At 40.8% G+C, this 24268-nt stretch overlaps 1 protein-coding gene across 1 annotated transcript in view; it reads left to right on the forward strand.

Annotated features, from left to right (window-relative positions):
• Positions 1-24175, forward strand: part of zbtb16a (zinc finger and BTB domain containing 16a) — a 178619-nt gene extending 154444 nt beyond the window's left edge. Inside the window, exons 5-7 of the mRNA XM_042500051.1 lie at positions 1394-1564; positions 13222-13392; positions 17729-24175. Coding sequence (XP_042355985.1) covers positions 1394-1564; positions 13222-13392; positions 17729-17958 — 572 coding nt within the window. The 3' untranslated portion in view covers positions 17959-24175. The remainder of the gene's footprint in view (positions 1-1393; positions 1565-13221; positions 13393-17728) is intronic.
• Positions 24176-24268: the final 93 nt, after the last annotated feature.

Genomic DNA, 24268 nt, shown 5'->3' on the forward strand with positions numbered 1-24268 from the left:
TGCTTTCTTTCCTGTACAACCGAAAATGAAACAGAGACGGAGCTTAAGTCAGAAAGGGAAGGTTTGTCAATATTTATTTCTCTCCCCTACTTGCACCAAAATTAGATTCCCCTCTTGGTTTGTACTTCACCTGAAACTGAAATCTCTTATCCTTACCTGCAATCCAGCAGCTCCACTTTCTCCTTCCTCATATCATCATCCTCCAGCGGTGCATCTTCCCTCCATCCCCGTTCTTTAGCGTGTAGAGCAGCCGAGACAGTGATTGATCTGGCGTGGAGGCTGTCGCGGGCCCTCCTCCTCCTCCAGTGGTTATGAACATGAGGCGGGCTGCTCTTCATAGATTTTTAAATTAGTGTCAGCTTTGCCCCAAAGATGTGTTATTGACTGATGAAATAGAAACTGAGCTCCAAACACTCAGTCCTTCCCCAGAGTTTTCCCCAGCCTGGTAATTGAAAAAGTGTGAAGGGAGTGTGTTCAAGGGAGCGTGCAACTGTGTGTGTCTGTTCCTGTGTTTGTGATTTTATGTGTTTGGTTGCTTGCAACTGTGCGCTCTTTATCTCTGCTGGAGAAAAATGCACAGTGCTCGCTGGAGTCAAGATTCGATTGAAGTATTGCATAGGAGATCTTTATCTTCTACACACCCACCCTGAAACACGAGTGCTGTGCACACCTTTAATCCTATAAATACAGTAGGCTTCATGTAAGCCTGTGAAGGCGCAGTTAGTGTAATGTGACAGAGCCTGCAACAAAAACACCCTGAGTTATTGTGTATCCTGTGTCTTAATCACTGCATTGATGCACAACCCTTAGTGTGATTTGTTTGAGCAAAGCTGCATTGGTTGTCACTGTGGCTCTTCCATTTAGTGCTGTGGGGGACAGTGACAGCCCTGTCTGTTTCCACAGTGAAATGTAAAGCAAAACTTTCATTTTTAGTAAAACTTACTTCTGAAAAAATGTACACTGAGGAAGTACTACCACAAGTGAAGAAACACCAGAGGCAGGAGAAAGTCTATGGATGGTTGAAATAAATAAATAAAATAGTAATAATAATAGTAATAAATAAATACAAATACTCGGTATAAACAGTAGCTAAAAGGTAAATAATAGGATAACAGCACAAAGTAGATAAATAGATAAATATGTTTAGTCTAGTAAAACATTAAAACAGATCAAAATGTCTAAATAAATAGTCAATAAAAAAATAAATAGGTAAAGTCTGGTAAAGCCAGACTAAAAAAGTATATATCAACCCCCTCTGCTGCCTTCAGGTCTTCAGGTAGGCTGTTCGACAGATGTGAACTATAGTAATGAAAAGATGCCTCACCGTGAGTTTATGTTCTGACTTTTTCACAGCTCTCACCACCATCTCCCCCCATTGTCTTTTCCTCTGCAGGCTCGGACATGGCCATCTTTTGCCTGCTTTGTGGGAAGCGTTTCCAGACCCAGACAGCACTGCAGCAGCACATGGAAGTCCACGCCGGCGTTCGCAGCTACATATGCAGTGAATGCAACCGGACTTTCCCCAGCCATACTGCACTCAAACGTCACCTACGCTCACACACAGGTCAGTAGAAGCACTCACACACCGTCTGTGCTGTGGTGGTAAGGCCGGAAGGTCATCGATGATATAAATGGAAGCACTGGTGTGCTTCACGGAGACTTCATTTTCAGCACATTCTCCAGCTCATTGTGGGGAATCCCTTGACCTTCTTCTACCAGATGGGATGTGTAATCCCTCTGGTGTATTGTGGGTAAGCCCAAGGGTCTGCTCTCATTTTAACCCAAAATATCTGAGCAAACCTCTGAGAGATATCATTATCACATGACCATACCTCTCTTCCTTTCTCATGAGCATGCAGTGGTTCTTATTTTGCAGAGTGAGAGCTTCTTCCTTAGCCCTCAATGCTAAGCCCAGACGCCCCTTGAAGGAAACGTATGCCAGCCGATTGTAGCCTGAGCTCAGACCACTGGTTCCCATCCTGGGGAAAGTGACCTCTAATAGGGGTCAGCAAAGCCTCACAGGGGGGCCTCTTGATTTTAAGGGGTGTAAGAAATTTAAAAAAAGAAAATACACAGTTGGCCTTAATCTCAGCATTTCATCCATTTCTGTAAAGAGCATTAATGAAACTTAATGAAAGATAGCAGAGCGCACAACTCAACTCCCATGCAAAAACCTTAAACAATATAAAGAGATGCATGGTTGTGGCAGGAATCAAAAAGCAAGCAGTACACTGGCACTCACAGATTAATATAGTTATTTAATGTTGGCTAAAGGAACAGAAACTGATGCATTTAAGCTACAAAGCCATCCTCAGCATGAAGAAATGAGTAAATTTATCTGTCCATGCCGCTGTTCTGTTTGCTCTTAAGATATTAACCTAAAAAAATAAATAGGATAAGGGCACATTCAAGACCTGAACACAAGATACACACACAGCCTTTGCTTTACTAAACAGCCTGTATTAGAAGAGTGCACAGTTACAACTGCTTAAGACCTAATAAAGCAATGGCCAAGTGTCAGATAAAAGAAAACACTGAATTTGTAAAAAGAAGCCTTTTAAAAAGATGCATCATACAGACAATCTTTAAAAATGCTTAAAAATATCAGAAAAACTATATCTTCAACGCAATATTTACAGGAAATAATCTGCTCAAAATGTATCCAAATTGCTTGTTTTACACAAACTATTTAGGTTAACTGTACAGTTTATGTAGTTGTTCTTTACTGTTATCGTCATGCTCTTTAGTATGAAATATCCATAAAACATGTCACTTAGTCAGGGGTCGTCAGTTTCCTTAATCAAAGAAAAGAGGCCCATGAAGGATAAACCACTGGAACCACTGGCTTAGACCATAGCTGAGGGCTGGATGGCAGACAGACTGACACATAAGAAGCCTTACATTTCAAGTTCAGCTGCATAAAAGTCACAATAATCCGATAAAATTGTAACCTGTTAAAATATTGACTATGTTTTGGCCAGAGCTAACTAGGGCAACTCATAAGAATAATGACTTAAAAAATTGTACCCAGGTCAAAAAGATACCACATTTCCCGATTCCTAATTTGCCATACTTGCTAGGTCCTGCCACACCTACTAATAATTCATTCCTCCTGGAACAACCCAATTTACATCAGCGCCTCAGGTGCACCAGTGCAATGCTGCAGCAGCATCTCTGGTCAGGGAATTACTCAACTCTGTTGGTCATACTCGAATAAGAATTTGCAGTGAACTTGCATCACCGTTTATGTCTGCCCCTTTATTCTCAACAGAGCGCAGTCGAATTGATTCCGTTTCTACCAAACTGCTAATAGAGCCGAGCAGACAGTGCGCGAAGGATTCATATTTTCTTCGAGGATTTGTAAGAGAAACAGAGAAATTTAATTTTAAGTCATAGGCATCAGTGGCAATTTCAAGACTTTATTCCAGACATATTTAATCATTTAAACAATTTGAAAAGTCTGACAGCATTAATGTCTGATTGAAGCATTAATTGCTGAGTTATGCCACAAATGAGCCACTTTAGGCTTTGGGCAAATATCAAGAGAAAATCACCACTAAAATTTGTTTTTATGAGGTGTAAATATTTTTGATTATACGTCCATATAATGAACATAAACCTGTGGATAAAGCTACAGTAGGTAACTTTTATCTTTTTCAATTAACTTTATATCATATTTGTTGAAACTGTCACTATATCCTGAGTATAGTAGTAGTACATAAGACAGATAATCTGTTCTTCTGGCCCAGCCTAATGATCCTAGTGGCATTTGCAAGATTATACTGTGCCTGGATGGAAAAAAAACAATCAGAAATAGTTCTCAGTTCTACTTTATGCAGCATTCGTTTATTCAACAAAATCACCAAGTAAACAAAAAAAACATCTTCAGAAATTGTGCTAAAATCCACTTAGTGTAGCATTATAAGTACAGAACACTGTAAATGAGTAATATAATCACAATTTCACTTCGAAGTAGCTGAACTTTAACATTTTCACAACAACTATAAATGAGTCACAATTCTGCTTATTATAACATTATAGTAAAACTAGTTCACCTAAAGTTAACAAAAATTTCAGTTCCATTCAAAGTGGTGTACCAGCTGAAGTTGAACATGAAAAAATTTTCTTTCTAAAAAGTTTCTATGTATTTGTGTGGCAGCATTACGATAAAACCTGATTATCTGCCACGAACCGCGCTCTCCGTTTACGGCGGAGAGCATAAACGAAGGATCAGATGGGTCACATGCTCAAAATAACCGATAATGATTCATTAAAAATTGCGTTGACCGGCCCAATACCCATCCTTCAGATCCTACTGGGACATCCATCGTTAGGATGATAAAATAGCTGTGGATAGAGTGAACAGCCATAGTGGGAAAACACCTGCAAAAATCTTACACTCTGGCCCAGGACAGGAGGTGTCATGGACAAAAATATCTTACAGTATAATACAAAGTAAAAGCCATGTTTTATTTTAGGAAATTGGAGTGATTTATGTTAACCCTCCCCAGTTACATTGCTACTTTAGCTCAGCTGAGTAAACAGCATTAATTCAGGTCAACACAAAATGAATTCTGCAGCAGTCAGACGCAGCTTATTTACAGTGAGGGCTTTTTTTCTGTTGTTTTTTCTCCAGTCCACTAGTAATTCTCTCAGTGCTGGCTCTCTGCTGAGGCGAGGCCAGGATACTAATACATTGTTGCGAGGGAGCAGAGGTAGCCTGACGGATGCTGCTATTCAGAGGGAGAAAAAAAAACCCGTAACCATGACAGAATATGAACACATGGAAATGAATCCCATTTCACCGGCGAGGGATGGATGCTTTTTTCTTCCCCTCTCTCCCTCTCTCCCGCTCTCTCTCACCCAACCGCCTGTCTGCGACCTTAAATAACAGTCTCACTGTCAGAGCCGATTTAGCTCACCGGCTCACGGATAAATATTTGAAACGAAAGGCAGTGAGATGAGAGCAGTCGGCCCTATTTACAAGTCAGGCGAATACACCATTAGTGTGTGATGGTGGTAGGGGCTGAAGGGGGAGGTGTGTGTTAGGGTAGGGGGGGTGGACGGAGCAGCTAGAGCCGCCTGTACAGTAGCAATGCACACATCTGCTCCGTCTAGCAGACATTGGAGAGGAGACAAGCATCGTCTCTGATCCACCTGCCCACCCGGGCGACGCAAATGTCACCTCAGCTCGTCTCTGGAGCTGCAGATGAGACTTCCAGCCTCATGCCACTTTGAACCGCATCCCGCTGTGGGCGTGTGTTAAATCACAATGAGCCAGCCGCGAAAGCAATCGTTTAAATATGATGTGGAGCCTTTTGTCAGGGGATTATAAAGTCAGCAACTCACACAGCCATCATGGGCGCCAGAAATAGGTCCTAATTTAGCCTCCAAAAAGAGGCATGGTGTTCCTCTACATTTACACTTTGATGTTAATAATCTCATTCACACTTTGCTGGGTAACAAGGCAAAAATAGTGTTTAAAAACACACAGGGCTAGATGGGTACCCAGCTTATGCAGAGACACGTGCACTGCCCTCATCCATGTTGGGCTATTCTGTTCACACAAAATTTATTGCACGTCTGTCTGTCCTGGGAGAGGAATCCCTCCTCAGTTGCTATTCTGTTTTTTTCCCAGGTAAGGGTTTTTTTGGAGGGAGGTTTTACTTTTCTGATGTGAGAGTCCAAGGACAGAAGGTGTCATATGTTGTAAAGCCCTCTGAGACAAATCTTGATTGGTCATATTGGGCTATGTGAATTGAACCGAATTGAATCAAAGCGAATCGAAGGGAAGCAAAGCGAATTGACTGAAGTGAACTGATTTTAATTGAAGCGAATCAAAGTGAAGCAAACCAAACCAAATTGAATTGAACTAAACTGAATTGAAAACTGAAATTTCGAAGTCCATCCAATGCAGACAACTGTCCATATCCATCTCACAGGTATTTCTCATTGTCCTATATGCACCTTACCTCCTCGGTTTGCCACCTTATTATTATTATTATTTTTTTTACTTTAAAGTGTCCAACATGCATCCAGCATACAAAAAATTGTCATTAACAAAGCTGTGGGTTTCATACATGACATCAAAGTGTTATGCATTTTAAATTTCCAGTGAAATGTCCATGGGAAACCAGGAATTTTTTCGCTGCAAATTAAGTTTGAATAAACTTAAACTCATGAACTTAGAACTGCCTGATAAAATGATTCCATATATATACATTTTGTTGTATGCATCATAAATATTTCTACAGTGTGTTTGATTTTATATGAGAGTGCATGACCACCTTTAGTGGCCAAACTTCTAACAGGTGACATTGGCATCCGACGAGGGTGCTATCCAGAGGATGGCCGCCAAAATTGCCCACCCTCTTGGACATTAAAAAAAAATCAAACTAAAATTCATGTGGAGAGCATTTGAGTGAGAGAGGATAAAAAGGCTAAAGTTATCCAGGGTGCAGTACAAAAGGAAAGGTGAGATTTTTTAAAAAATGTACACATATCATTTTCTTTTCTTTTTTTATCATTAAAAAAGCATTATTATTTAAAATTCATATCTTAGCAAAGTTGCTTATTTATGTTGATTTCTCATTAGCTTATTCATAATGAATACATTAAATCTTGGAGGGGGTCTGGCACTGATCATCCTATAGGGTTGTGCAGATGTTATTAATGTATGCAGTGGCAGAGAAAGAAGATTCTTCTCATGCAGCCATTTTGGCGTGTTGTTTCAGCAGTCTGGGCCCTGGCAGTATTATTTTTGGGTGTTTAATACTGTTATCTTGTTCAGATCTGATTCAGCCACCTGTTGAACCATCTGCAGAGTTTTACAGATTTTGCAGTCCACTTCATTCACACTTTTTTTTTTTTTTTTTAAATATTTAACTTATTTGCCTGGACTTTAAGCAGCAATTATGACATAAATGAAAATAAATGTGGGGAAAAACACCAGAGCTGAAATGTTGATCCAAATAAATTACTGTAAAAATAACATTTTAAGGTCAGAGTATATACAGTAGTCTTTAGCACACAGATGCTTAGACGCACAAGCACACAGGTGCAAAGTCACAGGTCCCCACAGGAAATTGGAGTAAATTTTGGCGAGAATTCCAAATACCAAGATCTCAATTCCCAGTGTTCAACCCTAATTTTAATGGACAGTGCTGCAGCTCATCTACGGTAGAAAGCTTTCTAGATAAAGCCCGGTTCTTGGTTGAATCAGCCTTCTGTTATATCGAATGACAACAGAATGCAGCAAAAAGCACTTTTATGGACATTCATTACGTGTGCTTCATTTTACCTGTCTGCCGGCTTATCTTTTCAAAGCAGCCCTGCTGGTGCGGGCTCTGACACTGGATCACCATTTAGGACGAGGAGGGAGAGAGGGGGAAAAAACGGATTTAATGGTGTTTATTTTAGCATCTTAATCATGCCATCTCTCCCGCTCTCACTCACAGCGTCTTTCTTCTCATTTTCCTCCCTCCACCTGCAGTTTCATCACCTTCCCTTCACATGCCAGGATATTACACACAGCTCCATGTTGCCTCTTTATTTTGTTTGTATATCTTTATTGCATGTATGTACACTTCAGTATGGGCTCGTATGCTCAAGCACACAATGTGGGCATATAATAGTGGCAGTCATGGCAGCTGTGCTATTCCCCGTCCCTAACACACCACACACAGACACACACACTCTCTCTTTACAGACCAGGCCTTCATTAATATTCCGTTGTTGTGCACTGTCTGTGTGTAAGTGTCTGTGTGTGTTTTTTTTTTTTTTTTTAAACCCGGAGCCAATTTGCTGTCTGCTGTGGCGGGGTGTTTTGTGTTCGCAGCTGTATTTGATAGTGCTACAGCCAGAGAGAGAGGCAGAGAGAGGACTGAATTGAATTTAGAGAGAGAGAGAATGAGCCAGTTCTGGTCCTGGCAGTGATGGAGCCCGGTGATTTACCGCCTCTTACCGTATATAATGAACACGCCCCGGGTGCCCATGGGCACAGGCACCCTCAGCAGGCCTTTGGGGTGTCAAAGGAGGTGATAGGGAGGAGGGGGTGTAAATATAGAGGTGGTGGGGGTGGGTAGAGGGGGTCAGGAGACGCAGGTGGTGATGCTCGGGGGCACCCAAGGGTCCACTCACCATGCTGTGGTTCCACCTCACTGTGCTGAGTCCTCATCTGCGGCCTCCTCGCCATGTGGTCACACCAGAGAGAGAGAGAGAAAACAGAAAGAAAAGAAGGAGGAAGACAGGAGGACAGAGGGAGAGAGGAAGTAATAGTGGCAGATTTGGGATGGACAGAGGACGTGTCCCCATTATGCTGCAGCCCCCGTGAGAATATCCTGACAAAATGAATTCCTGTCTGGCCCTTTACATCCTCACAATGTGATTATAGAATTGTGTCTGATTTATTTAAAGCTCTGCAGTGCAACTTTGCACTTTGGCGTCCCCGAGTGGCTACAGGAGATAACATGCATGATATGCATCCCGGCTGTAAACAGGATGCTGGAGCCTTGACAGCAGCCACTCTGCATTTTATACCACTCTCTTCTTTTATGCCTCAGCTGACACCAGACATGCATCTGCGCTGTGTTTTACCGTGTGGATGTACTGTATATTTTTTGAATGGAAAAACAGAACATTAGTATATAATATATGAAGTCAATATATTCAAGGGCATAGGTTTTGTATGAACATTGTGGGGGACACATCTGAAATGTGGAGTTTGGTGGTCCTCTGCCAGAAAGTTTGAGCTTTAAACACTTAGATTCCTGCAATCTGATGAATTCTTATGCACCAATATTGGCATTTTTGGCATCAAATTATGGTGTGAATGTCAATTACGGTGTAATTTTGCCAAAAGACTTATGGAGATGTGTCCCTTGAATCCCCCCAAAATCTACGTACCTAATCAAGCAGTAGTGGACAGTACTTAAACTCGAATGATAAACACATCTTTACTCTTCAATTTCATAAAACTAGTTAAGTCAGTGGTAGTGAGATATATTTTGGGGTTGTTGTTTTTTGTGGGGATGCACAGGGAGCTCAGACATGGAGATTTTTAATTTAAAACCATAGTCTAATAAATTGTAAATAGACCTACTTGCATTGAAAATTCATATTTCATCTTTGGGTGACAGTCAGTTGTTAGTCAATGTCACATTGTTGGTAAATGTCTATTGTTCTTGCTTTTGGGGTGTGACCTGAACCGTTAGCAGTACTCGGCCCATGTCACCTATTTTTTGGCCGATTAAGCATGTTGAATCTTCTTGGAGCCAGCAGAGCTCATTGCAGAGAGGGACCACTCTGATTGGCAGTTCAGATCACCACACAAAAAGAGAAATTAAAGTGAGGAAAGCAAACAGGCTAAAATGGCTAAAATAAACATTATAGGTACAGTTAATTTTTACCAATTTAATTCTCTAGCAGAAATGGCTCGTAATTTTTAGTGTTATTTTTTTGCCCGTCAAGCAGACACAGAACATACATGCAATTTTGCCGTTGGCTGTAATCTTTGTGATGTGTTCAGGTGAAACTTTTTGGCTGAGACACAGGTGACTTGAGGCAACAAACCTTCATCACCACTTCTTTGATTTGATGTTGGTTTGGTGTATATGGGCCTTTCAAATTGAAAGATGACAGGTGCTGAGATAAATGAGTCCAAGTGTGTTAAACTTTCAAATCATTACCAAATGGCTTCCTAGAATTTAGGTTTATAGGAGGAGTATGAGCAACAAATTCAAAATAAAATTAAGTCTAAGACAGTCTGAGCTTTAGAGCATCTGTAAAGAAATCTACAACTGATACAAAGGAGATTATATCCTTAATTATCTAATTTTTATCTGTTGTTTCAATTCTGTGTACGTTGATTTCAGTATCCTGACATGAAAGAAAAAATGGGCAGCACTGATGAAAGGTGTACATATTTTGCAGTAAATGCATAAACACTGTTATTTCTGAAGTAAGAAACGTGTTGTAGCAAGAAAGACAGTGAGCTTTTTCCTACAAATCAAGAATTTTGATGACTCTAACAGCAGACGTTAATGCAGCATCAGGACATTAAGCGTAAATAACCCTCCATAGGCCTCCTGTGAGTATTAGCATCCCACTCGCTGGTCTGATCGGAGGCCCTAATTAAAGGCAGGTGAATCTGAGCTCAATTATTATTCTTGCGGCGTCTTGCGAGCCCACCGAGCTCCGTGATGGATTGTGATCTCTGCTGTGGTTGAAACGCTAGAAAGAGCACAATGTCTTACAGCGGGAGCCACTGATAACTTCACGCAGACAAATAAAGACTGTCACTTTTATTGATTTTTATCCAGCCCCCACCGCCGCCGCCATATACAGCCACATCCCCTGCTCCATCCCTGTCTCAGCTTTAACCCTCCTCCCCCCTCGCACCTCCACCCCCATCAAAGCTTCCCTTTAATGGGAAGGCGTCCAACATCACACGGCACAGAAAACATTTCTGCCATGAAAGTATAGCACACCCAAAATGTGATCAGTAGTTAAGCAATGTCTCATCCCTCTTTCATCTCTCTATCTGTCTCACCTCCTAAATAAACCACATAAACACATGCATACTGTATAGACAGGCATAAAATCTTCAATAAAATATGCAGGATGGAAGTGAAATTGTCTCTTAACAGCAGGGCAGCAGCAGCAGCACATAACGAGAAATGCAATTTATTCCCTGGCACGTTGCTGCTCGGACAGGCAGATAATGAAAGGCATAGGTCATTGATGGTGACTTAAACCTGCAGCGGTGGAGTGAAATACATTAATAAATATCCACAACATTACTTGGCTGGAGAGTGTAACCCGGAGGGGGGAAGCAAATGACGCAAGGAGCAGCTCCTCATCAAACACAGGAATACAATTAGTCTTTGGACTGCTGGTGAGAGCCTCCTGCAAATCATAATATCCCTGATCACTGACATCTGAATATCCATTACAGCTGCCCTGTGGGGACCTGTGCTCCGGCAGCCCGAGGAGTAAAATGTGATCCCTGTTGTCATTTTCATTTCTGAAGGCATACATACTGTACATCTACCGTCGGCCTGGTGTTTGGAATAAGTCTAATGTCTCAGAATGGAAATGCGATGCTCTGTAAATACAGAGTGAGAATAGCGAGTGTGAAAGCATTAGACAGAGGAGCCGTGAATAGAAACAGGCAGTATGCTGGCAGTGAGCTTATACACTGAAAGTGAAGGCATAGAAAGGCAGACAGGGATACATTTGTGTTAGGTATGAACGATATTGGATTTGTTTGGCATGTACTTTGAGTTTTTAGTTTTGCCTATGTCCCATTCACTAAGATGGAGGGGCGGGCTTTATGACCTATACTGACAGACAGCACGGGGCGATCCAGAGAGAAAAGGTACACTTTTGGGAAACTGTCATGTTGTCAATCTTTATATATAGTCTATGAATGGAATTAACATTATTTTATGCATACTCTTATCGTGATGGCCCACCAGTGCATGGAGACATGAAATACAATACTTTTAAGTGTGGGTAATATTTATTCATTGTGCAAAATATGAAAAAGCATGTTGGCCAATTCATAGCTACTTGAGATCAAATTGGGCTGTTTTCCTATGAATTAAAATTAGTTTGACACCCTTACCCTTTATGTTTTACGGAATGCTGAAGATAAAACAATTAAAATTCAATCTTCCTTTTAGCTTACAGTTGTTCAAAGTTAGATCAAATTTGGACTGTTCTCAAACTGATATCAAATAGACGAACCATATTATTACCTCTTGACTGTTGCATGCCATGTCCTGAATTACACAATATTAACAAGTTACCTGGGCAGCAAATGCATTTTGAAATGTCATCAAAACAAACATTGTTAGACTCAAACCAGTTTAACAAGAAGTACCAGCAAGAGCGCCTCTGACTGAGGTGTCAAAGGTAAAGAAGTTCAAACAAAATTTGTGGCAAGTAATCAATAATATTTAATTGTTTGCATGACAGTTGTCAAAGTTGTGCAAATATGCTGACATGCTCAGAACGCCAATCTGAAACAGTACACCAGTTGATGGCAAAAGCTTCTTTTTGTTGTCTATTTGATTTGCAGTTCTGAATGTATCCAAACTCTGCAGGGTTCAGAGTTTCATTCAGAAACATGGATGACGGCTCTCGGCCTTCTTCCAGGTGGACAGTGAAGTTGTTCATTTGGAGAAAGATGGTGATCCAAATTAACGGCCCTGACTGTTTGTTTTTTGCCTGCTGTGATAACCTACTTTTTTTTAAAGAGAAAAGAAAAGTTCAAAAGGAACAACAAGGAAATTACCTGAAAAAGGTGTTTGAAATTGAAATTATAATAACCCTATAATTAAATTTTAAATATGTAATTATGATAATTATATATATAGCTTTTCCCTTAACATTTTCCCCAAGCTTTTTATTATTTTCTAAATCTACTAATTTCTGGTAACTCCTGGAACATTTCTTACCACGTTGCTTATTGCTTTTACCCCCATGTTTTTGAAATAAAAAATCAGACCAATTAGTGCCAGGTTCAAAGGTTTAAATACTTGAAAGAAGTCTAAAAGCAGCACAAGAAGAATGATGTCGCTCCAGATTTCAAAGGGTTAAAGTACTTAATACGATGAGAAGGTGTTGAGAAAAGACATAAATTAGAGAAAAGATATATTCTTACAAATACATCAGTCAGGTTATCCATTAATGCATTGTGAGACTGGGATTGTCTGTTCAATAATACATCTCATGGACAGTGAACGGCAGTGACAGGCTAGAATTATTCTGCACAAAGCAAAATAACAGTGCAGGTGATTTGTAGAGAAGACAAAAGGCGGGTTGCATTGGTCTGCTGGTAAGTGGGTATCCATTAGAGCATAAACACCTCTATTGTTACAGCTTTGTGCATAAACCCACCGAAATAATCTGACAAAAACATTGTTATGTTGCTCCCTAAAGGTTTCACAGCTGTCTGGTTACAATTTTTGGGTGGTGTGAACCATTCAGCCATACTCAGACTTCTTTTACCATCCGTAAACATAAATATTCTAGTTTATCATGACTTTAGTTGAAGTTTTAACTACATTAAGATGAGTTTGCACATTAACCATACTCAGATATTAGTTAATTCTGCCCCTCAGTCTGCGAGTTTACACAAGCCGTACTTTTGCCTTTTCCCAACAAGATCTTGACTGCAGACGAAGTAAACTTTGCTTGTGTTTCTCCACATTACAGCAGGGGACCATCCATTTGAGTGCGAGTTCTGCGGGAGCTGCTTCCGAGATGAGAGCACGCTGAAGGGCCACAAACGTATCCACACCGGGGAGAAGCCCTATGAATGTAACGGCTGTGGGAAGAAGTTCAGCCTCAAGCACCAGCTGGAAACCCACTACCGTGTGCACACAGGTACTGTGATCAAAATTAAGTCCAGCCGACAAAGCAGCTGTTTGAAGAGAAAATCACTGCTTTTCTTCTTTTTGATGTTTGAAGGATTGTTTGTGGAGTTATGTGCTGGAACTATTTCTTGATTTACAGCAATTTATCCCTCTGCCAAAAGCATCTTGTGCAGCATCTAAAGCTAAAGCACAGGTTGCCGGATATGGTGGGTGATCAGAGCTTTTTAGTCTTAATGCAGGCACAATGGTACCAAACCTAGCAATCTCACTGTGATAAAATGACTAAGACACCGTTGCCTTTGTTTGCCAAAACATAGTTTCACTGGATATCTTCCTTTAAACAATAATCTGTACTGGACTTTGGAAAAATAGGATAGCTGATCTCAAGGATGAGCTGATTAGATTTTGGTGGTTAAAAAGGTCAAGGTCCCTGCGACCGTGTCTGTCTAATTCTAGCAAGCACAATATTTTAAGAAAACTGTGAGGGAATTTTGTCAAATTTTGGCACAAACATTTGAGGAGAGTCAAGGATGAGCTGATTAGATTTGGTGGTCAAAGTTCAAGGTCTCAATGACCTTGCATCCATCTCATTTTCGTGAATGAAAGATCTGAAGATGGCCTTAAGGTAATCTCCTCAAATTTGACACAAATGTCCACTTAGACTTAAGAATGAACTGATTAGAATCTGATAGTCGAAGGTCCAAGCTCACAGTGACTTTATAAAACATGTAGTGGTCCAAGTCAAAAACCTTGGGTGCCCACCATGAAATTATGGTGCGTCCATGTTTTCACAGATATGGATGTAAACTGTAACTGCAACTTGACTGGTGTGCAGACGTGCCATATCTAGTTTTTTACTCTAAAATACATATAGCGTTGTCCACTTACAAATGCAGGTATCCATTCACACTTTCAAATTGTAGCATTGATATATCATCCCATTCCTCCACCTCTACTAGTTTGATATTGGTTCAACATCATTTTACATTGCCCCTCATTTTACCACTGCGTTGAAACATATTGATGCAGCTTTGGGTGCCTGTTAAAGGACTCTGTTGTAGGAAATCCAAGTTGCAAGGCATAGACCAGACCCGATGAATATCTTTGTTGCTGTGATACAGTAGATGAATGTCTCAGAAGACTTTGTATTGATCCCAGTATATTTAGAGCCCCATAAAGATGTTGACACAGTGATAAGCTGGGTGCCCTGGAGAATGAGTGCACACTACGTAGCAGACTGAGTGAGGATATCACGAGTGCTCACCAGGATGGCACACAGCCAAGGCTTTATGCTTCCTCACCATCTCTTTTTCTCTAACACACACACACGCAGCAGCAGCACCCTCCCATCTCCCATTCAATAAGCCAGCTGTTAAGCCACACTATCAAGGCAGCCTGTCCAATAATTGGCTCCCCCCCGTCCACCCTTTCCCCTTTTGTGTGGGGGAGGGGGCTTTGCGTTAAGCCGGAGAGCAACAGCAGATAACAAGAGCAAGTGACAAGCTCACAGTCAAAGGCCACCTCGCACAAAAGGGAGCTGCTTGATGAATCATCGACATTGGCAACCTCCCCCCCCCCCCCCCCCCCCGTCTCCCCCCACCTCCCAAATGCCAATGGCCGTGCCTCAGCCGCTCGTTCTGTCTGATTCATTATTAGCTGGTTATTTGAGGCAACCCTGTTTACAGTCTGGTTATCAATATCAACATAATGCAGGTGTCCACACTGCTGCGGAGTAACACATGACAACCTGCAGCACTGTATTTATGCTTATTGGCTGAATAGTGGTGTAACCCAGCCCACACAGAGGTCAAGGTTAACCAGGGCTCTGAAAGGACAGACAGAACGAGTGGCGGAGGCACGAGGCCACCCGTTTTGCCAGCACACATGTGCGAGGCTTCAGCTGAAAGGTGACAGCGAGCGCTGGGCTAGATCACATCCGACAGCTCATTTCAAATGCCATTGGTAAAGGTCAGCATTTACATGTCTAATTTGCGTCTGCCGGCTTGAGCGCTGGTGGATTATTCCCTGCCATCACTCAAATCATTAGCACATTTAGGATGGCCGCTGTTGCTGAATTGAAATGTGCTTCTTGAATATAGCAGCCCCACAGCCAGAAAGCAGCGTCACACTTTGATTTATGACACCTTCAGGAGTTCTCCATGGCAGAATGGCTGTATTTTGTGTAATGCACTAAACTGATTAAATGTGGCTCATAGAGGAAATAACAGACATTTAAACATCACATATTTCTGGAATTTTTAGCCCATTTAGATCATTTCATTAGTTCTTCCCTCATTCACTACAGGTCTGTGTGAGTATTTTCACAATTAAAAGATTTGGTTTATTATCACTCAGCTCTTATTGTCCCTGTGTTGACCATAAACTTTCCCAGTCATAATAACCAAAGTAATCAATGAAATCTTGTCATGCTGACAAAAATTCCAGCAGGGCAAGATACACAAGCTCAGTTCTTTACAGTTACTATTCTCAGTACCAGAAATTGTGGATAGAAGAACAACTAAATTGACCATGGAAAACAATGTGCTGTGTACTTTAATGTTGAAGCTTCTAGGCTGAGGATAACAGAAAGTGTTCAGATTGTCTTTGTGTCAACAGCACCACAGCACCAACAGTCATACGCTTTTAATAAGTAAAAGCAAGTTATTCTCTGCATGGTTTTAGAAACCTATGTTGCAACTTCAGTGGTGGCACTTTTTCCTCTGTTGCATTGCATGATTTAAAAAAAGGGCTTGCAAAATTCCAAAATCCCAAAACAGAAGGGTCTTTTTTAATATAAGCAGTATTAAGAATTGATAACACCTGAATTCAACCCTCAACCACACGAATAATTAGAAGATCATTTGTTAGCTGCGAGAGGGGCAGGACTGTGTTGATACTCTCAGAGGTGAACAAACTCGTCTACTGTACATTTTGGCTTTTATTCTTCTTTTCTCATTTTGAGTTGTACCAATTATTGGGGGCAGCTGGAATGACTTAAAAGAGTTAGTGTGGTCTTTTACTGATGCACACTGCTGTTCTGGAGACAGTCTGGATTTCACTCCTGGGTTTTGGCTTGTCACTTACTGTGCGCACAGTCCAATTATCATAACAGCAGCAGAATTTCTTGTGGGCCACCAGGGTGAAATCTGTGGTCTCTAAATTAGTGGTGATGTGACATTCTTCTCTCCTGAAGCCCTGATAAAAAAGACTTTTTTACTTCTCAAACAACAGGTTTCATATGCTGCAGTCTGCAGTTTTATTACACTGTGGATCTTTTTTTGTAGCTCTGGCTAGCATTAGTATCAGTGATAAAGCATAAAGTTAATTGCTATGATCGCTTAAAAGATTATCCCCAGTTTTGCCAGAGAAAACAAAGTAATACCATACTTACCTTAATTGTGTGCACACCATTTTCCTGTGCAATCAGGGATTGTTGCCAATGTTTTGGGTGCACTTGCTTGCAGTTTTACCTCCACTTACTGAGTCCAAAGCCTAATGCTTCTGAAAAGTTCCCGGAGTGGTATGACGCCATGCAGCAGACAGATCAAACTCATATGGCTAATGCAATTTTTCCACCTGGCTTCCCTACAGTCAACATGGTGGCGAAGATAACAAAAATTTGGATCCATTTATGTCATATCAGGCCTAATTTTATTGGATCACAACATAGCGGATATTAATAATATTAATTAATTAATCTGACGATGCTCTGGCTCAAAATGAGACCAAACTTTTCCATGGATTTCCCTCTTGAACCCCTACGAAGACCTTTAACCAACAATAAGGCTTGTTGTTTTTAGCCAAGAAGGTTTTCCTTGCAGGCCCGACCAACCACTTAAGAGGAGTGACGCTGTAAAACAGTCAGTGAAACAAGTTTTCAACAGTTAGGAATCACTGCAACCTTGAGAGATCCTTGAGCATACAGTCAGAAATGTGCACACAAACCATGAGGCCGATTGGTCTTGTAGTTTGTGAGATTAGCTGACAAACAGATGCACACATACACATTCATGCAACACATGAGCAAACGCCTGGCAGAGATAATGATACATTGCTGGTGTGGGCCTTTGCACTGATGCTCTGATTGACCGTGCTTCTCTTTCCCGTATACTTTAAGGAACATTGAGCACTTTATTGGTTTTGGTGGAGATAAGTGAATAACATGACTAACATGAATCACAAGTGAAATGCATCCTTTCCTTTTTCTTTCATTTTCTTTCTGTATCAGATGCATTTATTTCCTGATTAACAGGCACATCACGCCTCAACGAGCACATAATACTGTCACTGAATGGCACTTTGGCTGACATAATTGTTGTCTTCAACCCCACCCTTATCATCCTTAGGTGAGAAGCCATTCGAGTGCAAGCTGTGCCACCAGCGATCCAGGGACTACTCGGCCATGATCAAGCACCTGCGTACCCACAACGGCGCCTCGCCCTACCAATGCACCATCTGCCTGGAGTACTGCCCCAGCCTGTCAGCCATGCAGAAGCACATGAAAGGCCACAAGCCCGAAGACATCCCCCCAGACTGGCGCATAGAGAAGACCTACCTGTACCTCTGCTATGTCTGAGGCCGGGAGAGCGAATGAAGAGCAGGAGGGTACGTGAGAGGGTGGGGGTGGAGTTGAGAGGTAGGTGGAATGTAATTGAGCGGATAGGAGGCAGTGGTGGAGTGTTGACGATGTAGGAACGTCAACTGCAAGAGACTCGAAAGCAAAAGGGTTTGTTTTCTCTTTTTACTTTTCATGCAAAAGGCGGCGACCGACGGGGTTCAAGGGTGGTGATTGTGGGACAAAAGTGCTAAGGAGAGAAAGACTTGGACACGGAGAGAGATTCTCCACCATAGTTCGGATTCACCGGGTCATTCACTACATCTGCAACTGTGTTATTGTTTCAGGTCATTTCATGCAGCACCACAAAGCGAGAGAGCTGCAAGGAAACGACTTTTTGGATGCTGCTGCGACTGAGAAAGCAGATTCTCAAGGGCTATCTGAACCTGCACATCCTTGCCATCACTCCATTTTGAGTTTTTGTATCTCCAAACGGGGAATTTTTTGTTAGTTTGTTTTTCTTTGGTTTGTTCACATTCGCCCTTCTTAGCCATACTAGTTTGGATTATATGAATAATATGTAAATATCAGCATCAGTTCTTCATGACATGGTTTGCTTTTTCAAGTATTGGCAACTTTTGGCTTTTAGAAGCCAGAAGCCCTCTCCTCATGTTAGGGTGTTTTTTGCCACAACAGAGTTATTTTTTAAGGAGGACTGAGACATGTTTTCCAAGAGTTTCATCTCTTCAAACAAGCAGAATTAAACGCTCCAGAGTTTGAATGAATCGCTTTAGGTGAGCAAACCCTAATCCTTTCCATCCCTAATGGGAGATGTATCTATTTTGCAGCCTCGTGTCATTTCTGCCTGTGCAGTAGACGCGGATCTTCCAAGTTTTCTGCCAGTATAACGTGTCCATAACTGAGGTCCTTCAGGTCCCAGCTGTGGCAGTGAGATAGCCCCTGAGAATCCGCAGCGGAGCCTGTAGGCGTATGCAGTAGATGAAACAGTTGAACTGGATGAATGGGAGCACTAAAATACTGCAAACCAAGCACCTGTTTGGTTGCTCTGGGGGGGAAGATGCTAGTGCTGCTTTTTTCGTTGGAAGTCTCCCGAATTTTCTCAGTAGTCTTCCTCGTTCTGCATCTCTGTCAGATGAGGGCTGGAGAAGGTCGAGTCACCACTGGCCACCCGTGGCTCTCCGCAGAGAGCCAACTTGTGTCACTTTTTTCATTTTGTATTTTTTTTAGCTCTGCATCGTACAGCAGTTTATCATGGCTTGATTGCACAGGTTAAAAGAAATTACGACAACAGTCTCTGTTTGATGTCTGCAAGTTATATATTTTTTCATTAAATCATAATTCACTATTACAGTACGCCACGTTAAACCCAGCATATCCACCTACTCAGCAATAGATAACTGGACTGCTTATATCCATGTACATTTAACCAGATGACTATCATTATCTCACACTAATGATGAACTACACAAACTGACACAGAAACAGGTAACACTTTGTAACACCACAACAGATCTGTCCATTCACCGCAGTGATGGGACACAAAATGGGAAAAGGCTGCTTTCCGTGGGAGTCCTGTGACTTCAACTGCTCAGTGTGAATGTTGAAGAATTGCTGGGAATGCCTTAGCTGCACACCTTAATGCTTGTCAAAGGTGGTGTGGCAGGTTGAAGACTGTTATATGGCATCAAAAACATGAATGTGAAAGACTGTGAGCCAGGTTCTAACTGGGCTGTTGGCAAAATGCATAGCAGGTCATTGCTGCCTTTTACTAGAAGTCAGAGACCTGTAATTCCCACCTAGGAAGTAGTTATTAATCTTCATGCCTTGGTTTAGATTTTATTCATCCAACATCAATTATATAGGCATTACATAGGTAATGCAGTGTTTACTTGTCCTTACTTTAAACTCTTCAGACTAATAAAAATACTTGTTAAACAGAGAAATATAACTTTACCCCCTTTTGAATTTAACTTTCTCTCACTCACAGAAGACTGACAAGGCTTAATTGCCTCATCAATTTATTATAAGACACACTTTTGTCAAACTCAACAGAAACATAAGAAAACTCACCCAAACAATCTTTGCTGTTCTTGCTAGTAATCTAGTTATTAAGTCCACTGTTCCAACAATCACCAGCTCCAGTTTGGTCAAAATAAATCCTTACTTAATAAAAACACATCTACTGCTGCTGACTGCCAGCTCTTTACAGTTCCGTAACATATCCCTTCACCTATAGGTGTCGCAGTGTCTCTCAGGTCAGCTGCCTGTTTCACTGTTCCTAAATAGCTAAAGGTTAGTCACCACAGCCAGCCTACTTTGGGGCCTGAGGTCAGTGGGCAAATCACTGATTGCTTAAGAATTACAGGATTCTAAGACCGTCATATAGCTACAAGTGGTCCTGATTGGCTAGCTACATTTATGCAGATTTCAAAAAGGAAATGCATGCTTGTGATTGGAGGAGAGTATTACCTCTAGAGTCCTGCAGAGGGTGGAACCTGTAAGCGGCAAAACTGGGCAAAACAGGAGAGGGCCCCGATCCAACAAGGACCTTTCTGTTTGAGACTTTGCATCACTGGAGTCAACTGAATAAAGGACCCAAAGGCAGTTCCTGCATCATCTGGGGGTCCTTTCGTGTGGTTATAAAACAGATATTGTGTTTAAATGACCACTTTTGCTATGTTGAGAGATATGTATAGCATTTATAGTTGATGCTGCAACTCTGAATATTCTTGCCCCAAAAAATCTGTGTACAACACAAACTGAAAGGCTCTTTTTGTTAAGAAGAAGGTGGGAATTTCTGACTTTCTGAGGTCTGTGAAACGCAGCATTATACCTGCATGATTTGCGCAGCCGCAGGTATTACGGTTGAACCTTTGGTTTTAATGAGCATCACTGCACGTCACAGCGTTACCGGGGTGATCACATATCCAAATGGCCGGTGGTAAAAAGGGGGAAATCACTGATAGGACGAGGCACTGCCCAGCAGCTTAGGGGGCGACCATTAAGACGACAGAATAAATCAACTCTTTCTCTGTGGTTTTGTCCCTGCGCTTCGTCTCTCTCGTCTCCTGTTGTTGTTGTTGTTGTTATTATTGACCTTGAGTTTGATCTCAACACATCGTACTTGAATTACCTCGTTTTGTGACCTCATGTTGCTTGTGTATTTTAATTTTCCCTTTTGTTTTCATTTGTTGTTTGTGTGTTCATGAGTGTATGTCGGAAAGATGCATTGCACGACGTGATGAAGCAATGCGTACGCAGAAAAATTAAGTGCCACGGTGAAGAGATTTTTTTGTTGTTGTTTTTCTAATGTTGTGTATTTCTTTGTGCATTACTTGTTACCAAACTTGGTATTATTAACCCCGCTTGTTAAAGAGCCGGAAGGTTTGGTCATTTGTTATAAAAGCTACCTCTAAGTTGTTTTCATTTTTTGGCAAAAGCACATTTTTTTGTGTTTGTGTTTTGCATTATTTCATCATTGCTACTTCATCTCATGCTTTTTTTTTTTTTTCAAAAGTTGATTTATGATTGTCTGTTTTTAAGCAAAATGTATATAAAAGCGTAAGAGATAACAAAAGTAGAGGTCGATAGGATTTGGAAAGTCATTCAAATGGACGTTTATTCTTCTCTTATAGTCTCCCCCTGCACCTCCAACCACAGAAGAGCAGAGACAAAAAAAGCAATTTTGAAGCCTTAAGTGATGAGTAAGAGGGATGTGGCAGATAAGAGGAAGTACTATTGCTTTTTAAGAGGGTTTAAAAACAAGAATTAAAACTTGAAAATATGTGAATAGAAGTGTAGTTTTGTAATGTGAAAAAAAAGAAGGTTCATCAAAAAAAACGCTGAACCGCCCAGGACAGGTCATATTTGCAGTGATGCAGAGTGCGTTGGACAATTGGAACTGCAAGTGGTAATCAAAAAAAAAAAAAAAAAAAGACAAACCAGAGGGTTAAAAATAGAGATTCTCTCGGCTGACAAGCTCTCTTGAGAAATGAGCATATTCCTGAACAAGAGCCAACAGAGGCAATTTGATATATAAAAATTGTGATATTTTTGTATTCAGTGTCAGTCCTTTTTCCATTTGTGGAGGGTTACAGCAGGGCACAAATATTTGTATTTCTTTTTTTTTTTTTACCTGTTATTTTTCTCTCTCTGGGTGTGAATCATTTTTGCCTTGCTCCTCTTTGATATTGTTGGACAAAAAAACATGTGTGTGAACATATTGTAATAATAAGTGTTGCTTTCTGGATGTCAATTGCATTGTAGGTGAAGGACTAAATCTATCCGCCACAAATTTTACGAGTGTGTGTGTATGTGACAAAGTAAAAAAGAAAAAAAAAAAGAAAGAAAAAAAGATGATAAAATACGGGATGGCAGAAGGGCGCTGCCAGACCGACCAATTAGTACTTGTCATTCACAATTTTTCAATCAAACTTGACTGTCGACATGTCTTTTGTTTTTGTATTTGAAAAAAAAAGAAGAAGGGATGGCATGTCCCGTGGTGTCTTGCCATTTTATTCTCAAACACTGTGAGTTGAGGGGCTTTTTCACCCTCATATAATATCCACCCACTATAATATACCCAGTCACGGCTCAGTCTGAACCACCACAATGCAAGACCTGATCAGTCACATTATTCCTATCATCGTCCTCTGAATGTTTTCTACTTTTTCGTGTGGGTGAAAGAGTGCGTCAAAGAGTGTGTAACTATGTGTGTGCGTGTGTGTGTGTGTGTGTGTGTGAGTGTGTGTTTATTAGTGGAAAAATGCACTAATCAGATCAGATACAAAATAAAATGATACTCTATGCCACTTTTTTTCTCTATGTTGGAAAAAAATATATATATACATTGGCATCGATATAGTTCTTCCCTCAGTGTTCCTCCGATGTTTCTGTACTATCTTTGTGCCTAAAAATGGAATTTGTTCAACAAAAATATCCATCTATATCTGCTTAGTTTCCGTATTTTCAGAAGAAAATAAAAATGGTGTCTCCAGCACCCTAGGGATGTCATGACGCTCGAAATGACTTGATTTTTTAATTTTTTTTAAAAATCCTGAATAGAGCAGGGCTTCTTTTTCAAGGATTGCAATAAACCCTTAATGCTATTGAAATAGCGACTGGGATTCTGCATTCTTTTCTTTACTTTGTGATCGGCACCCAAAAGCATTTATTTAGCGACACAAAACAAAGCGTAGGCAAAATTTACTGGAATCCAGACAGGCAAGACTTGTAAAGACTGTCGGGACAAAATCTGCTCCGTGAAATTTGTTTTTCTGCAAGCGAATTAAGCCCAAGTCTGCTCAGATTGCCTGTTTTTTTTCCTCTCTTTTTTGTCAGCAACAGGTTTGCTGATGAGAAATTTATATTGCTCTTGAAAGAATAAAAAGAATAAAAACCTCCATTTGGGTAGGTTGGCACTAGGGTATTCCCCTTCTGCTTTGCTTCAGTTTTTTTTTAAGTACTTTTCCTTTTTACAAAATGCATTTAGAGGGGGATGTTAAAATTCATCAGAGGGGAATCATGGCATCCCTGGAGCTGGCACTCTGTGTTTTGGTGTGGTGTTTCTAGAACAAAGTAGCCATTTCATGCAGTGTTGCAATGCATGTGCCATCGAGGTCTAGACTAAAAACTGTTTTGAGTAACAAAGCACCAAGACATTGTATTTTTTTATATTAGCACTGAGGACCAATTGCCCTGTCGGACCAAGCATAACAAAGCTTTTTATGTAACAAAGCTTTTCTCTCTCTGTCTTTCCCTGGCTTGTCTGTGCTACTTCTCTCCTCCATTGTTGTGACAGCACAAGTGCCAGTCAAGTTGCTCTGTATTAAGAAAATAGTGTTTTTATTATGATTTGAATTGTTATAGTTTTTGTCTACCTCAGCACCTAATCTTAGCCTAATCTTAGAAGGTGCCCAATTATTATTTTTTATTTTCTTTATTTTGTTCTCTTATTGTTGTCAGTTGTATGATTTTTTGAAAATTTGCATTAGAGCTTTGCAAAGGTCCTTTGTCTTTTCCAGCGACAACGTGCTATTTTTTTTCCGTGGCAGTACGTTTCCTGTTGAGCTGTGCCACCAATCTATAGCCACCGTCTGTTGATATAGAGGTTGTTCTTTTTTTGTTTCTTTCCATGTAGAATCAGACACCTCTCTTTGTAACATTTCAGTGTTCTCTGATGGAGTGTGAAAAAAAAATAAAAAGGAAAAATAAAAGATTTAATGCTGCAGGTTCTCTTCTCCATGTTGTCACTAAAGTCAATGTTGTGCCTTTGATAGTGAAAATATTAAAAAAAAAAATCTTTTTTTTT

Source organism: Plectropomus leopardus, chromosome 13, assembly GCF_008729295.1.
Source record: "Plectropomus leopardus isolate mb chromosome 13, YSFRI_Pleo_2.0, whole genome shotgun sequence".
Classification (NCBI taxonomy): domain Eukaryota; kingdom Metazoa; phylum Chordata; class Actinopteri; order Perciformes; family Serranidae; genus Plectropomus; species Plectropomus leopardus.